Raw genomic sequence first — 17,940 nt, 5'->3', positions numbered from 1 at the left:
CAATGAACAGGAACACTGGTAAACAACATACTTTTATGACAAAGTAAATTCTCAATAATGTCCCACAAGTCAGCAGTTCTAAGCACGACATTGCTGTTGATTTTTTTCTATGTATGTTTCCTAAATTTTAGAATGATTTCTTTTGTCAAACCATAAAAACTTTCAACAGCATTGCAAAATGTCACAGGGATAGAAATTTTCACACATTCCACAATTCTCAATTATATGAGATAGTAGAAATGTCAGAAACTTTTTGCTGTGTCATTTTTTATTTCTTTGAAGTGTCTCACCTGTACATCATTTTTCCTTGCACTGCTAAAATACCAAACACTTGAGCTGATTCCTAAGAACTTATGATTCTTCTACTTTTCAGTAGTTGAATTTTCAGGGACGTAGAGTACTCTCTCAATTCCCTCCTGCTGGTTAGAGACACATTCTTTACCACCTAAGGAAGTATTCTTGATAATTCGTTTTCTGATACGAATCAATGTTGAACTTTATCAAATGTAAGTTCACAGTCTTTTCAAAGCATATGGCTTTTTAGTTCTTTTACCCATTGATTAATAAATCACTTAATGGTTTTCCTAATATTAAACTATCCTTGCATCCCAGGAGTATTCTAGACACTTGGGATACACGAGTGACAAAACAGGGGCAGATCTCAAATTTCATGTGGTGTGTGGTCTATTTAAGATGGTCTTTATAAAATGACTTAGGAATTATTCCTTATTTTTCTATACAGGCTGTTCAGCTTCTCACTGCTTCCACTGTGGGTTACTTTGTGTGTGTGGCAGCTAAATAGATATAGTTCTTGATCTTCCTTATTATTGCTTTATTGTGGTACAATTTAAATGCCATAAATTATTTTGTTTTATGTGTACAATTCAATGATTTTTAGTAAATTTATAACATATAACATCAGTACAATGCAGTGTCTTTGTTGTTAATCCTCAGCCCATGATATTTTTTCCATTGGATTTTAGAGAGAGTGGAAGAAAGGGAAGTAGGAGAGAGAGAGAGAGAGAGAGAGAGAGAGAGAGAGAGAGAGAGAGAGAGAAACATTAATGTGAGAGAGACATATCAATTGGCTACCTTCTGCATACACCCCAACTGGGACCAGGGATCAAATCTGCAACCTAGGTACATGCCCTCACCAGGAATTGAACCTGAGACCATTTGATCTGTAGGCTGGCTCTAACTATGAGAAACACCATCCCAGGGCAGTCCAGAGCAGTTTTAAAACAGCTTTTCCACCCCCAGAAGGTTGCCTCCTGCCATTTCCAGTCAATCCTTGCTCTCACCCTCAGCCTAGGCAACCACTCATCTGCTTTCTGTCCCTAGAGGATTGCCATTTGTGGGTATGTTTTATACATGGACTCATAATACGTTGTCTTTTGCATTCAGCTTCCTTCTCTTCGCATAACGTTTTTGAGGTTCACCATGTGTAGCACGTGTCAGTACCTCATTCCTTTTTATTCTGGGGTGGTGTTGCACAGCCTGGCGATCCAGCATTGTGTTTACCATCCAGCAGCTGATGGAGCCTGGACTGTTTCCAGTTTGACCATTATAAATACCCCTGCAGGGGACATTTGCATGGAAGTTTTGTGGACGTGTGTCTCACTTCCCACAGATAGATGTGGAATGGCTGGGTGGCATGGTAAGCTTATGGGTAATGTTTTAAGAACCATCCAGTTTAGAGAGAGTAGCTCCTCCTCTGTTCAGGGAGCTTCTTTTTCTCCTATCCTTTTCCCTTCTCAGTGCAGGGCCTCAGTTTAGGAGCCAGCAAAGCAGGACCACCATTGATTTCTCTGGCGGGACTCTGGGCACCTGGGGTGCACTGGCAGTCACATGCCCCAGCCCGGCCTCTGTTCTGTGAGCACTTCTGGAAGTGGCTCTTGGGGTCTCCACCTGTCCCCCGCCTCCAGCAGTGATGCTCTTTTCTGGATGTCGGTGCAGATTCTTTATGGAACATTCTAGCCCCTGTTCTGAGGCAGCTGTTCCCTATACAGTATATACTGAATTGTGGGTTGGTTAGCTTTTCTGTCAGGTCAGATGCTCACCACCTGCATCTTATAGAAATCCTCCCAAGAGATAGCACACAGAGAGCATCCTTCCTTACTTCTACTTTCATTTTCCATTTTTCTTTCATTATCACTGAAGCAATTCTTTGGTTATTGCAATGGATATTTGGAAATGGAACTGTTACACCATGAGGTCAAACCGCATGGAATTCCAAGTGGTTCTTCCTTCCTGAGCACTCTTAGAGTAACCTCCTTTCATGCTCCCGCGGCATTCCTGCTGTCCTTTCTTCTTAGTCCCAAAGAACATGGTCAGGCTCTATAGTTTCGGGGATGTCTTGGCTGATAGCTCCAAGCTGTACTGGTCCTTTCCTTCCCAGAGTGCTTTTTCCTTTATATTCTTTCCCAAATAATGAACCTCTCATCTGCTGCCCTTTCTCTACTTGTATACTCTGCATACATTGTGGTACTGGTAGAAACTGTTAGTATGCAAAAAATATAAGAGTTGGGGGGCTGAGAAGGATCTTAGCAAGCATCTTTGTCAACAACCTCATTTTATATATGTATAAACTTTGTTAACAACAAGAATAATAAGCAAATCTATACCTACTTTACATGTCGTAAAGGACACATATCTTGTCTCTTGCTGGTACAATGTCCCATTGGGCACAGAAGGGTGATTTGCCCAAGGGGACAGAGCTAGCTCTCGAAATGCTCAATTTTAAAATTTTTGGAATTTGCTTTGGTTTAGAGTCTGTAAATTCTTCCTAACACCGGGACAGATTCCTCTCAGTGATTTCATCTTTCTTGACCCACTTTAAGTCTTAAAATGTGTAGATTGGCAAACTCAGCCTTCAGGTCATTGAAGAGAAAACTGACATAGAACATTTACAAATAACTTTTTTTAAAAAAATAAAAAAAATGACAGCAAATAGGAGACAGAAAAATTAGCCATAATCCAACATCTCTGGAAAATAATCAGTCTTATGTGAATCTTGCCATTTTGTTTTTCTGTGCTACACCTCATGTGTATCTATGCTTTTCCTATGTCACAATGTGTGTGTATAACATGTATTTTTTTTTAACAAAATGTACTTATCCTATATGTACTATTTTGGAAGGAAAAATTTTTAACTTTACTCATAAATTCAATGTGTTCTCATGAATTTAAAGCATTTACTTTAAGGCTACATAGTATTTTACTTTATGATATAGCATACTTCATTCAACTGACTCTGTGTTATTGGACATTTAGTTGTATACATTTTTTACTGCAGTGCATACATTTGTAAATAAACTTAATATACATATATTATTTTAACTAAATTATTAGACGACATCCTTGATTAAAAGGGCCTGGATGCATTTGCCGTTTTGATATGTAAAGTCTGGTTTAGAGTTGGAGAGATCTCTCCAGAAGGTGGTGGCTCTGTGATATTTGTGAGTTCAGGTATTACCCCAGAATAAATAGGCCACACAGCCTATTGAGCTGTCAGTCCTTGAGTAATAGTTACAGTGACTTTTGTCTTCCTACTTCCCTCCCTGCGTTTTTAAGGGGACTGCAAAGGGGATCTTCTTTAACCTAATATTAAAACTCACAAACACTCTAACCAGAAACTTATCAAACCATCTTGTTTAATCAAAGTCATCCAGAGTATGTATTTTGCAAAATCAGCTTTTCTTAATCAATTAAAGGAATGCATCTCTAGAGGCATATGTTTTTGGTGTAGAAATGGAGTCCTGCATCAGGTGGCCAATTAAGTTTGATGCCTTGCACCTACAATAGGATTACTACACAAAGCAGTTGGCTGACATATGTCTTAAAGGTCAATAAAAAAATTTAGAGTTGAATATGTGTTCAAGATGATTTATTTCCATCTTTTTATTTTACAAATGAGGAAATGAAGGTTCAAAAGGGCCCAGAGAATTGCACAGCTGGCTTATGTCTGAGCTAGAGCTTGAACCTGGGTCTCTTGATGCCTAATCAGATACACCTTTCACTGCACCATACTGCCTGCCCCTCTACCACAGGGCCAGGGGAGCTATCAAGTGTTAATGATTGTGTTACATTGGTAGACTGTGGCCTATCAGTTCCTCCAACTTTTGCCATTGCAAACACTGATAACCAGTCACTCCATTCTTCTAGTGAGCCTGTACTAGGCCCCAGATGCCCCAACGTTACTCCCAGTCAAAAGGAATTGTCATTTGAGACAAAGCCTTCCCTGCAACCACTCTTTTTCAAAGTGGGGCTGTCCACTCCTCTTTCTCAGACACACACACACACACACACACACACACATACACACACCATCAACATTGCAAACTGAAGAAAAGTTGGCTTTACAGGAAATACTATCCATAACTGGAAACATCAGGAGTCCCTCGGTTCTTCCCCTTCATTAACTGATAAAATGACAGTGCAGGGGAAATGGACGGGCAGGGTCTGTTCCGGAGGGAATGTGTACGTGTGTGGTACAGCATCTGCATAGTATCATTCTGCTGTGCTCAGAGAAGTCACTAACAGGTCTGGAAATGCAGGCCTGGGAAAATGAGCAAGTTGAAGTTCAGGGTGATAGCTGATGTGTGAAAAAAAAAAAAAAGACTAAATAGAATCTTGAAAAAGAGTGTTATTATATACATATTTCAAACCGCAACACAGAGAATAAGTGTAATGAACCTCCATGTGTATCTTTTACTGAAATTCAATAATTGTCAAGGTTTTGTCACATTTGCTTTATTTATCCCTTTCTTTTCCTTTTATTTTATTTCTTTGCTGAGATGTTTTAAGCAAATCCCAGGCACTGTGCTTTTATTCCTCACGCTTGAGTATACATCTTTAAAAATATGAACATTTAATTTTTTTAACAGTTATTGGTGGAGAGAGCTCCATGTCTCCACTGGTTGCTAGTGGGAGTGGGCTCTTTGCGATATCCCAAGAAAAGGAATTTTCTGAGATTCGCTCGGGAAGATAAGATATCGTAGGAAGCTTTATTTCTGTGGAATCAACCCCCTGAGTTTCCAAGGTCCCATAGAAGTCCCGTTTTGTTTTCAGTAGAGCTAAAATCAAAGTCAGTGTCCAGAGTCTCTGTACTATGGTGGGTATAATCCAATCCAGCATCAGGCTCGTGTGTGTTTCCTGCTGCAGTCCATCAGTCCATTGCATATGGGGTCTGAAGGGTCACATGGCTATGGAGGAAACATGGGCAAATGCAGGAAGCAGGAGCAAAACCAAAGGAACCAGAGAGCCAAGAGCCAAGGGTCACAAGAGAGCTCCTTTGAGGGATTTTGTAGTCCCAAATTTTCATGGGTGTGCAGTGGTCTTGCCTACTCTAGCCAATTCATGGTTCCCCAGGCTTGACTGATAGGCAAGTATCTTACCTATGTCACCTCAATTCACTGTGCATATGCCCATCTTCCCCTTTGTCCAGCCCCTTCCCCCAGTGTTTAGCAGGGAATTGGCTGGTTGTTCCCTGGGGAGTGTGAATTTGCAGCTTCCTGGTGAAGCTGCCCAAATGACACACTTATAATGTCGGCCTTCCCTTTGCTTTTTTCCTATTATTAATAACTGCCTAATTACAGTGCTATCACAGCTGCATTGCCTGATCACACTTAACCAAAACTAATTAATAATTTATTGGTATCATATTCTCTATCCATAAACTATTGTGTTAATATTCAATAGACTATTTTTATCAGATTGTAGAATAAGAGAATCATATTATGACTTGCATGCCAGGCCCATCCCACTGCAAGAATTGTTCCTGGTTCACATTCTTAGTGAAATTACAAGGTTAAAGATCACTATTTCTTTTTTTTTAAAATTGTTTTATTGCTTAAAGTATTACAAAGGGTATTACATATGTGTCCATTTTATCCCCCCGCCCTAGACAGTCCCCTAGCCTCCCCTATCCCCCAATGTCTTATGTCCACTGGTTATGCTTATATGCATGCATACAAGTCCTTTAGTTGAAAAGATCACTATTTCTGAAAACCAGTGAAGGCCCCAAGAGTGACATAGTCAAGGCTGAGTACTTGATCATCAATACTAGTCCTTGAGCATTGCCAGGGCTGAATTGCTGCCGTGGCTGCTGGGGCCACGGAATTCATTTGACTATAAAATACAAATACGTTAAGTACAAATATTAGTGACTGAGCAAAACCTCTGACCTAGAACAAACGATTGGCTTTGACAATGAAAAGGCTAGTACCTCTAATGCCCTCTTGCTTTAGCACACCATGTGGCTGCAGAGCACAGCGTCCCATAGTCTTGCGTGATGCCAAGGCCTTCCTTATGTGGCTGTCTGGGAAGGCTGTTAGCTTGATACACAGTTAAACAGCCACATCGTCTACAACAATTGCCAAATCTCCACTTCTCCTTGTGCCGAGGAATAGGCAGCCCGGCAGTGCTTAGGAGGAAGCAGTCACAATTCTGTAAGCTTCTTGTTATTATACTTGGCTTCCTGTTATGCAAAAATAGGCAGAGGGGGCTGTGAAGTGTTGCAACTGAGAGAGCCATACACTCACAAGAAGCAACTGCACTGGAAATTCCTGTGAAACACACAAGCACACCAGAGGGGTGGCCCTGAAAGGCATCCAGTCAAGCGAATTTGCCAGAGTGCAAAAGACTTTGCAAGCCTAAGAAGAAACAGAAAACCAATTCTCTCTCTCCCTTCCTCCCTGTCTCCACCCCCACCTTCTTTTTTTCTCCTCTCTCTCTCTCTCTCTCTCTCTCTCTCTCTCTCTCTCTCTCTCTCTCTCCTTCCTATTGCTACTGTTGCCACATTTTTGCCTCTTCCTGCAAAAGACATAGCCATGTATGCTAAGTCCCTTTCCAAAGCAGAATTTGCTCTTTTGGGTTGAAATGCTCGCTTGTCAAACAGTGAAGGACATTTCTACAAGAGATAGAACATGGGGAAATTAAACATACTCAATTCCGGCAAATGGTAGCAGGCAGCCAGGGAACAACTTTTAGATCTTCTCTTTTTAAATGAGGGTATGTAAATCTGTTTCCCCTGTGAGAGTGCTGAAAAACCCCGTGTGACTGAATTGCAGGTGCACACACAGAGCAAGTCCCTTTGCTGTCCTCAGTCACAGCGTGTTGCCTTTGACATGGGCCAGAGTTTTCCCTATACCAACATTAAAAATGAAACTTAGAAATAAAAAAAAAATCTAAGACAGTAATCACAGGATAAGTTCATTCTGGACTCTACATGCCAGGTTTGGAAAGTGGAAAGATATTAAAAGTTCCCCATTCAGGAGGGGGATTTATCAGGGAGGGCAGTTGGCTTTGGAGAGGGGGATAAGGCAGGTAGAGAAAGCAAGATGCAAGTTTCTGAAGTTAGAAGACCTAATTTTCTCCCATGTGGGCCATCTTCCCTGTGTGATAATTGGACAGAGTGTCTGCATGTGTGTGGTGTATGTGGGGACTGTGTGTGTGCACGTGTGTGTGCATGTGTGTGTGTGTGCAGGATGTAGGCAACGGTGTAGGTATACCTGTTTATCAGGAAGGCAGTGATGTCGTGTCTGCTACTTCACACGTCCCCAGCAGCTCCCTTCTCAGCTGGGGTGGTGCGTGGGCTGTGAGCTGGCTGTGAGGGCTGGGCCCACCTCAGGTTGGTTCCATGTTCCTTTCTCCCACGCTTCGGCCACATTGGGCTTTGGTCAGAATCCTTAAATCTCTTCAAATGAGCTTGGGCAGAGGGCTGGTAAGGCAGAGGGCTGGTAAGACACAGCAGGACTGCCTAATATGTCTGTTTCCTGTTGGGGCGTCAGCACAGCCTTGCGATGCACTTGAGGTTTCAGTGCCATTACGTTGTCACTTTTTGTTCCAAGGCCAGCTGAGCCTTGAAGACCACACATTGGATGGAAAAAAAAAAAACACACAAATTTGTTTATGCATAATATTAAGGCAAAATGGGTGGAGGCTGAGGCAGGTGCCTCACGTGATTGGTTAGGAAGGATGGCTTTGTTCCCTTCCCAGATGAAGAGGGGTGTCGTCTCTCCTTCACTTCACTCTACTGTCTAGCCCTGTGAATTATTATACACTGATTCTCAAGGCCAGTGCCTCTCCCCACCACTAGAATACATGCTTCTCCAGGGGCTGCGTGGATACTGGACTTTGAAATCAGATTTCTAGCCGTGTAACTGGGCAGATCATCTCACTGGTCTGAGCTTCAGTTGCTCGTCTATAACGTGGGGATGACAGTACAGTGCTTACCATAAAGCATCCGAGGGACCATTAAATGAAATGACACTTAGAAAGTGTTTGTGTTAAACATGTCACTGTTGACGTGGACTGTTATTACATCAGGAATGACATCTTCTACTGGCCACCCTGCTGAGGGGGCGATTGTGAACACATCTAGAAATTTCACAAGTAGGTAAACTGGCCAATATTTGTTGCCAATATAAAATGCCCGATAGTGGCTCACAGTTCATTCTAAAATGTTCATCTGATTCACTCAGCGAATATGTATTGGGCACCTTCAATGGGCCAGATGCGCTTCTAGGAGGTGTGGTTACTTTGGTGAAGAAAAACATATAAAATCCCCTGCCCTGGGAACCTACTTCCTGACGGTTGAGCTTCCATTCTACACTTTCATCTGCGGTACTCTTTTCTCGCTCTACCAGATAAACCAGATGCTTACCTCTCCTTAACACTTTGTAATCCATGACTTGATTGCTAATCCCACTTTTTTACTCAAGGCAAGTATGACATCATGAAATGGGCTGCAATTGAGGCAACTATGGCAACAGGGAGTGGTGGACGGCATTTTTGTGTGCCAGATGCACAGTAAATATTTGAAACCCCGTAAGTTTCGAGTTCACTAATTTAGATGGTTTCTCTTATTTTTAAAACCATGCCCTCCCTGTGCATAAGAAGTGCCCAATAAATTTTTCTGATTGATTAGGGATAAGAAAGATGAGTTTCTTTGTTAAAGGGAACCCATGCTATATATGTTTTATTTGAACATTATTTTCTCTCTGTGTAATGTGCCCACACATCTTTTCTGTCTTCTGTCAAAGTTTATCTCCATAGTCTCAAGTTAAAAATGCTTCCCTCGCCCAGCTGGTGAAGCTCAGTGGTTGAGTTTCAACCCATGCACCAAAAGTCATCGTTTGATTTCTGGTCGGGGCACATGCCTGGGTTGTGGGCTCGATCCCCAGTGCAGCGCATGCAGAAGGCAGCAGGTCGATGTTGATGCTTTTCTCTCATTGCTGTTTCTATCTCTCCCTCTCCCTTCCTCACTCTCTAAAATAAATAAAAACATATATTTTTTAAAAATGCTTCCCTCAATGCTCAAGTCCTCTGTGCTCATCCTTTCTTTTGGTTTCAGAACATCTATTGTATTACTTTTCCGATCTGAGATTTTCATGTCACTCAAATCTCCTGGCTTTTGCTTGCACCTCTTTTTCTCCCTAACCTCTTTCTTAATCCACAGGCTTTACCTATCAAAACCAGAACTCTGGGAAGTCTAAAGCCCTCAGTCCACCCTCACATTTCATCATGGCCAGAATCAGCTCCCTACCTGTTCACACCCACCTGGTTCTCTGGCTTCCTTCCCTGCTTCCATGAGCAGGTCTCCTGTGTCTATGAGCTACTCGGGGGCAGGGTTGTGTCTGGCTGATCTCATGTCCCAGAACCCGCCACAGTTCCTGGTCCATGCCAAGTGCTTAGCCAGTGTGCATCACATGAGTGGATAGAGAAGGCTACCTCATCTGAGCCACTCAAACTGCAATCTCACAAATTCGTTGCCTCCCAATCTTCCTTGTTCAGACAGCTGCTGAGGTCTGGTGGCCTGCCTCACAATGTCTCTCTTATTCTTTCCTTTCCTACTGCCACCATCCTAATTCAGGTCTCTGGCTTTGCACCTGAAATATTGTACAACGTCCAGCTACTCTTCTCTTTTGCCTTCTCGCTCTCTCTCTCTCTCTCTCTCTCTCCCTCCTTTTCTCTCTCCTTTCTTCATCCCTCTTTCATTTCTTCTTCCTTTTCTCTCATTTAGCATAAAATTGAGTCCATATTATATATATGGCTAATATGCAAAGTGTCCCCTTGGGAGTTTGACCAGGAGACCAGGAGTTTGATTGCTCATTATGACGTGCGCTGACTACTGGGGGGTGGTGCGGAACGAAGAAAGGCCCGGCTGGCAGCCAGAAGGCCCTGATCAGCCCTGATTGCCGGACAGGCCTAAGGATCCTACCCGTTTATGAATTTTGTGCACTGGGCCTCTAGTACTATAAGAATAGTGCTAATAATAATAGCTTCCATTTATAACAGTTATGTTTTAAGAAGCAGACATTGGCTAAAGCCTGTCCACTCATCATTATTAATACTTATAGATTAGCCACTTCTCAAGGTATGTATTATTATCACAATTTCACAGAGAAGGAAGCAAACCCCCAGAGATAGAACATGACTCACCCAGGGCTGTGTATGTAAAAGCATGTGCCCTATTTCACCCTGCCTTCACTTTGTCAGGAACTGTGGTAGGTGCTGGGGTATACAAGGATGAGCAAGGCCAAAGCATCAAGACAGAGTCCCTGTTTTCTTATAGTGGAGAGGGAGGGCTTTAAGAAAAATGACCAGGCAGGAAGGGAAGTGCTTTGATGGGCATACGACCCAGTTAAGAAGGAATGGAGCCCAGGAACTAACTGAGTCGGCTGGGCTGAGAAGGCTTCTCATAGGAGGTGTGGCTTGAACTAAATCTTAAAAGATGAATGAGAGCTTTCCAAGAGATAAAATTAGGGGTGGATGGGCATGGATGGGGAGAATATTCCAGCAAAGGGAATAGCATTTTGTCATGGATGAAGTGTGGGCTGGTATTCAGGAAGAACAGGGAATGCAGTAGAAAAACCACCAAGGACTCTGAACCCCATGGTAGGGAGTTCAGCCTCCATCTTTTAGGAAAAAGATGTTGGGAGGTCATCTGAGACTTTTAGGCAGGAGAGTGACATGGCCATATTTGTGTTTTAGTGGGACCATGTCATGATGTCGTCAATGGACTAGAGGTGGGTCTGGTAAGAGAAGACAGGTCAGAGAACTATTATAGCAATCCAAGGAGAGGACAGAAGGGCCAAAAAAGCCAGGTCAGGTGAGTGGGGAAGGCCCTGCGTTTAGTAATGACGACACTCAGATTCAGAGAAGTGCTGACTGATAGAACTTTCTGTGATGATGGCCATGCCATCTATGCTGTCCACCACTCTAGCCGGGAGCCACAGGGGGCTACTGAGCACTTGAAATGCAGCTGGTGTGACTGAGGAACTGAATTTAGTTTCTTAATTCATTTTCATGGACACAGGCACTCATGGCAAGTGGCTACTGTATTGAAAGCGCAGTGCGAGGGGCTGTTCTTTCTCTCTCTACTCCAGTAAGGGTGAGTTGCTGACTTCACGAGGCCCTCATTTCCCCCTGGTACAGAGTGTTCTGTAAACGCTTAGCAAGTGCCTTCCTCCTCGCCTCCCTGGTCTGCCTGCAGCCCCCTCTCCAGCCCACAGCCCGGTTCAGAAATCCCTCCTGAAGGCCTGGGAGCATGCACACAGTGTGCAAGGACTGGCTCCCAAGGGAGGCTTATCATAGTTATTATGTTCATTATGAGAAATAGCTCCATAAATAGTAACAGATTTCTTTGTTTACTTTGTCCGGGAACAAGTCACACCCACAAAGAAAGACTGTTCAAAGGAATTAATAGGAAAGGTTAGTCAAAACTAAGTGAAACTCAAGGCCCAGCAGGCTTTCCTTGATATTTAAATCATCTCATGATATGCCTGGCAGATGAGCAACACTGAGGGCTGAGGTGGGAGATGACCCTGACACAGGACAGAAAGTTCCCCTGCTTAGTTACTGGAGTCCCGCCCTGTCATCTCCCCCACGTTGGGGCCTAATTTCAGCAGTGCGGAGGTTTGCACTGAGCCATCCGCACCCTAACCTGTAACATAGGACCCATGGTCACAGTCACACCGCCCATGCTGGAGACTGTCAGAGGCACTCCAGAAACACGGAGCATGTATGGGTGAACAGTGTTGTATCTGGAATATAAATGATGGTTAGTCAAGGCCTTGACAATATGCAGGCAGACAGGTGGCTGTCTAGTTGCTACGAGGGGCATCTAACCCCCTCTTGGCTGGGTCTAAGATCATCAGATTCCCATACCTCTTCCTGCCTTTGCCAGGCCATTCTGCAATGCACAGATGCTTCTAGAGGGAGGTTTGGGGTTTTGTTTGTTTGTTTTTGTGGTTGTTGTTTTTGCCACAACAGAGCATAAACAATTTCTCAGAACTAACCATAGAATAATATCCCAGCAACTGAATTCTTCTGTGTAGAGTTAACTCGCTTCAATCTGCAGTGTCTTTTTGGCTCCTGTGCCCGCATCCTACTTCTTCGGTGCTGTTGGAGACCTTGAGGTTCTCCTGTCTCCTGTTGTGGTTCCAATGATTTCTGTGGCTCTCTGGGAGGAGCCCATGAAGCTTAAGTCCTCATAATCACCAGGTGGTAGCTGTCTGTTTTCCTCCTCTCTTGTGCCGGCTCCTCATGGTGACACGATCATCCAGAAGCCAAGTGAAGACTCCAAATTATGCCCCTGCTAGGAGGGGGCCTCCCTCACCCTTCCTCCCAAGTCTAATGTTGCTTCAGCTTCTTAGTGACAAAAGTCACACTGGGTTAGGCCACACAGAGGTGAAGAGAATCACCCAGCATCTTCCACAATGCCCCCGTCTTCTCTAGTGTGTGTGTGTGTGTGTGTGTGTGTGTGTGTGTGAACCACTTTTCATTTCTCCCTATTATCTACTCTCTTTCAAGGTCAGATATGAGTCTTTGCAAGTTACAGTCTCAGAGCTAGAGAGCCACAGAGCTGTATGCAGCTCTTCCTGTTCCCTCCTCCCCATTGTATTCCTGCTGAAACCCTCCTACGGTTCCTTCAGATCTTTTACACAGCCTTCGCGTAAGGGACCAGCCCCATGTCTGTTCTGTGGGTTACAGATGTAAGATCTGGAAGACAGCAGCTAACTAAGGAGCAAGAATCTGAGAAGAATTTTAACTGGGGTTCCAAGACTCACAGATGCAAAGCCATGCTGCTACATTGTCATCAAAATGTCAAATTGCTTTTTACTACAGTTGAGTATATGCACTCATCGGATGATGTCTGTCCAGAAGGAGGTTGTTGAATCAAGTATGTCTTGTCGCTTGTGTACAACATAGTATGACCTCTCCAGTCCCTGGTGGGAGGGAAGGGGTGACTGCCAGCCGGTACGTGACAAGAACACAGACCCCTAGTGAGGGTCAAGGGAGCCCAGTTAGGGTGGAGTCCTCATCAGACAGCAATACAGGATTGAAAGGCAACATGTGGATAGGATGGTAACTCTGGATACAGTTGGAGTCAGTGGGAGAAGGATTCTCTTTGATGAGTGTCATTGAGTGGGAGAGAACAGGTCAGAGAACTATTGTAGAAATCCAAGGAGAGGACAGAAGGGCCGAAAAAGCTGCCGGACAGGCCTAGAATGAGATAGAGAGAAAGGAATCAAAAGCAATGGGAAAAGCTGACAGACTGCGTGCACGCTGGGCCGCGGGCTCTCCCCTCCTCCCCGGGCTCCTTTCGGCCGGCCTTGGCCTGGGTGGGAGCAGGCAGCTCTCTGGGTCACAGGGGAATTTTCTCTGATACAGATCTGGACCCTTGAAAGATTCTCTTTCAAATACAACTTTGGTATTTGAAAGTATGCCATGAACATAAATAAAGCTCGAAGACCATAGGCCTAGAATGAGATAGAGAGAAAGGAATCAAAAGCAATGGGAAAAGTTGTCAATTAAATGCATTAGCGATAGGAATGAAGGAAGAGAGAAAGCTTGCCGATGGAGTGACTTTTTTGAAATGAAGAGGAAGTTTAGGGAGCTCTCAAAGCTAATCTCCATCCTTGAAGTAGGAAGTAAAGTCACCTGTTGATAAAAATGAGTATCATATACTACCTTGAACCAGGGACTGTGCTAAGTTGTTTATATATGTAAACTTGTTTAATCTCTATAACAACTCCATAGAGTAGGGACTATTATTATCCTATCTTAACCAGGGAGGAAACTGAGGCACAGAGAAGTTGCAGAATGGACTCAGGGTGAAAGTGCCAGGAAAGGAAGCACTGGTCTCTAACCAGGTGAGAGGCAACTAGGGGAGAGTGGAGTTGGCTTAGTTCAGTCGTGGCTGTTCTGGGAACCCACAAAAGCTGAATAAAAGCATGGTGAGACGGAGACTTCCTCCAGCAAGGAGAGGAATGGAGACCCTGGGGACTGGCAAGTGTGGAACACAGTTCAAGGTCAAGGAGATGAGGAGCTCCAAGGTGGTTTCAAGGGCACTGTTAAACTGTCTGGGAAAGGAGGTAGGTGAGGCTCAGAGGACATGCTGAAAGGGGGTCACAGGCAGGGTGATCCCCCTCGCTCCCTGTGGAGGAAAGAAAAGGAGAGAGTTGTTCTGGATGGAGTTACCATGCAGACAAGCTGTGGACATCCAGTCCTGTTCTAACGGCAGGCAGAGCTCTCGCGTAAAAACAGAAGCCAACAACACAATACAGTGGATTAGAGGGCTTGGATTCAAATTCTGCTTCTGTGTTCTGCTGGCAGATCCATTTTCCTTTCAAACACTTGTGTGCTCTCAGCCACATGGGAGGGACAACTGGACTGAAAAGGTAGCAAGAACGCAGCTATGGGAGGCCCTTGGTCCAGTAGAAAAGGCTGCCAACGCTCTCAGTGAGCAGGGGACAGAATGGCACTCAATGACATTCACCGGGAAAATTCAGGAGGTGCCAGTTTCTTGCATACGGGCTGTGTGGACAGGGCCCGGGTTTTTTTTTTTGGCGGGGGGGGGGGGGCGGGTCTGGGTTTTGGGGGGTCGGTTGGGGAAGGGCCCTATTTGATAGTGAGACCAGAGCGAAACACACCAGCTCCCCTGGGTGAAGAATGCCCGGCAGCTTCCGGTGCCTCTGCAGCTGCGTGGGACTCACCCTGCGCCCTCAGAGCGAGGCATTATTTTCTCTCTCTTGTCAGATACCGACGCCCACGCAGGAAAAAGGAAGCACCTTTTGTCAGATGCTGCGGCCACTTCCTCTTCAGAAGTCTCCAGCCAATCTCGCGCTTTGCAGAATGAGGGGGCCGAGGCCAGCTGCCGGACTGCGTGCGCGCTGGGCCGCGGGCTCTCCCCTCCTCCGCGGGCTCCTTTCGGCCGGCCTTGGCCTGGGCGGGAGCGGGCAGCTCTCCGGGTCACGGGGGAATTTTCTCTGATACAGATCTGGACCCTTGAGCAGGACCTGGCTGGGGCCCCAGCCGCCTCTCCTCCCCCGCGGGGGTTCCTCTCTGGCCTCTCCACCCACGCTCTGCACCCTGCTTCATGTCCCTCAGTCAGTCTGCCTGTCTGCTCCTCTCCATAGCTCGGTCCCGGAGCGTGATGACCGGCGAGCAGATGGCAGCCTTCCACCCGTCGTCCACCCCCAACCCGCTGGAGCGGCCCATCAAAATGGGCTGGCTGAAGAAGCAGCGGTCCATCGTGAAAAACTGGCAGCAGAGGTACTTCGTGCTGAGGGCGCAGCAGCTCTACTACTACAAGGACGAAGAGGACACGAAGCCACAGGTACTGCCAGGCTGCCTGTCCCCATGACCAGGGCGCTGTCCCCAGGCCTGCAGGAGGCGGGTCTGGAGCCCCCTTAGAACGCTGTCATCTCCCAGGGGCCTTCCTACGGGGACTAGGCACACATTGATTTGAGAGGAGGTTACTCGTTCCTTTTCACCATTTTCTAGAAAAGAGACCTGAGTTGCAAAGATGACAGGGTGACCCTCCTCCAGGAAACCCCAGGTGAACTCCATGGACCTTCCTAAGGGCACCTCTAAGTCAAGGCTGGCAACATGGTCTTGATGGTAATGCTGAGTATGGGGCTCAGAGGGAGTGGATTTGGGGGTCAGGAAAATGGATTTGGGGGCTTTCATTTATTTGTTTGTTCAATTGATATTTATTGAGCATCTATTATATGCTGGGTACTTGGGATAAACCGGTGAGTAAAATAGATAAAAATCTCTGCCATGTAGAACTTAGAAGATGAAGGGAAAGGCAGAGAATAGACATAATAAATAACAAAATGTATGCAGTTTGTTAGAAAAATCACTAGTTCTATGAGGAAAAAATAAAATGAGTTAAGGGGGGAGGCCAAGCGTTTGAGGGAGGTGTTACAATTTTAAAAAGGATGGTCACAATGACGTGTGAAGAGAGTGACATTTGAGCAAGGACTAGGGAGGAGAGACAAGAAGTCAGGCACATCTCTGGCGGAAGAGCACTTTGGGCAGAGGGGCTACCAGGGGTGGGCAAACTTTTTGACTGGAGGGCCACAATGGGTTCTTAAACTGGACCGGAGGGCCGGAGCAAAAGCATGGATGGAGTGTTTGTGTGAACTAATATAAATTCAAAGTAAACATCATTACATAAAAGGGTACGGTCTTTTTTTTTTTTTAGTTTTATTCATTTCAAACGGGCCGGATCCGGCCCGCGGGCCGTAGTTTGCCCACGGCTGGGCTAGCCCGTGCAAAGGCCCTGAGGCGGAGCACGTGTGAGGAATAGCAGGGAGGGCAGTGTGGGATCAGCAAAACTAAGGACTAAGAGAATCAGAGGGGATGAGGTCAGAGAGGCTGCGGAGGGGGAAGGACTGGGACACACGGCAAAAGCTATTGCATGCCATAATACGGGCTGGAGTGTTTACAGTGAGGGTGATGGGGAGAAAGGGGACATTCTTTGACTTATGTAGTAAAAAGATGGCTGTCGATACAATGTCCAAAAATAGATTCAGGGACAGGAAGGAGGCACAAGGTGAGAGGTTATAATGTTTAGAATCTCAGTGGGAATTGTGAGCTGGAGGGAAATGGGTCAGATGCCTGAAATACTTTGAAAGCATAGCAAACAGGATTTCCCAGTGGAGCTAGAGGGCTTTGATCCTAAATCTTGGGCCTAGATCTTTTCTCCCTGCATCACTGATTCCTCGTGGCCATGATGCTGCATAAGAGTGAAAGGGGTGCTTTAGCAATTACCCTGGGACCCCAGGTCTAAACTCTGTCTCAGGGCAAACAGGACACCTGGTCACCCTATCTAGAGCTCATGTCTCTGGAAGTGGAAGACAGACTTTAGAACAGTAGTTCTCAACGTGGGGCACATGCCCACAGGGGGCAAGTTGATTTTTAAGGGGACAATTTGAGAATGAGTTATTAACAGTGAATTTTTTGCATTTCTTAAGGTTCTAGGAGCTTCATATACAGCATATAAATATATATTGTGACATGTATGCATTTCAGTTCTCTGTTTTGAAACGTTATTTGCTATTTTTTATATCACTTCATATTATTATTACTTTTTAAAAACAATTTCTTAGTGATTTCTTCCTCAGTACTTCAACTGTCCTTTCGTTCTTTTATTTTTCTCTTTCATGAATGCCATGGTCTTTGGAAGCTTGTTCAGACCAAGTTAACGGCCTTTTAGGCTTCTTCCATGTGAATAGGAGTTCACTTTTTGAATAATAGGAATTATATGTCACAGGGGGAGGGAGGAAGGCATCAGGATTTTAGAGATGCTTAGATGGGGCATGGCTAAAAAAAGGTTGGGAACCACTGTTCTAGAATCTTCCGGAACCAGAAAGAAAGCCCCAGGAAGGGTTAAGATATTGGGGGTTCTTGGCAGGGTATGTGAAGAAATGAGACAGTCATTTTGGTAATAAGAGTTCTCTTTAAGGACAGAGTTAAGGATCCATGATGCGTCAGCAGCCCCTGGCTACCAAGGGCCTCCACTGGGGATTGTTATGTCTGTCACTACAGAGGCCACAAAAGGGCCAGAAACTGCCCCCCTCCCCCCCCCCCCCAGACCTGGTTCTTGCTCAGCGTCCTGTGCGTGGTGACCAGATTTCCTTCACT

General features: G+C 45.1%; 1 protein-coding gene across 2 annotated transcripts in view; it reads left to right on the top strand.

Moving 5' to 3' along the window:
• The window catches only part of ARHGAP25 (Rho GTPase activating protein 25), a 75,911-nt gene that overhangs the window by 17,598 nt on the left and 40,373 nt on the right, over window positions 1-17,940 (top strand). For both annotated transcript variants that reach the window (XM_081101008.1, XM_081101009.1), the window contains exon 2: window positions 15,426-15,625. In XM_081101008.1, the coding sequence (XP_080957134.1) occupies window positions 15,426-15,625 (200 nt within the window). The remainder of the gene's footprint in view (window positions 1-15,425; window positions 15,626-17,940) is intronic.

Source organism: Myotis nattereri (assembly GCF_964212035.1).
Source record: "Myotis nattereri genome assembly, chromosome: 10".
Classification (NCBI taxonomy): domain Eukaryota; kingdom Metazoa; phylum Chordata; class Mammalia; order Chiroptera; family Vespertilionidae; genus Myotis; species Myotis nattereri.
Note: the sequence above shows the minus strand (reverse complement) of the source record. Positions and strands in the feature narration are given on the sequence as shown.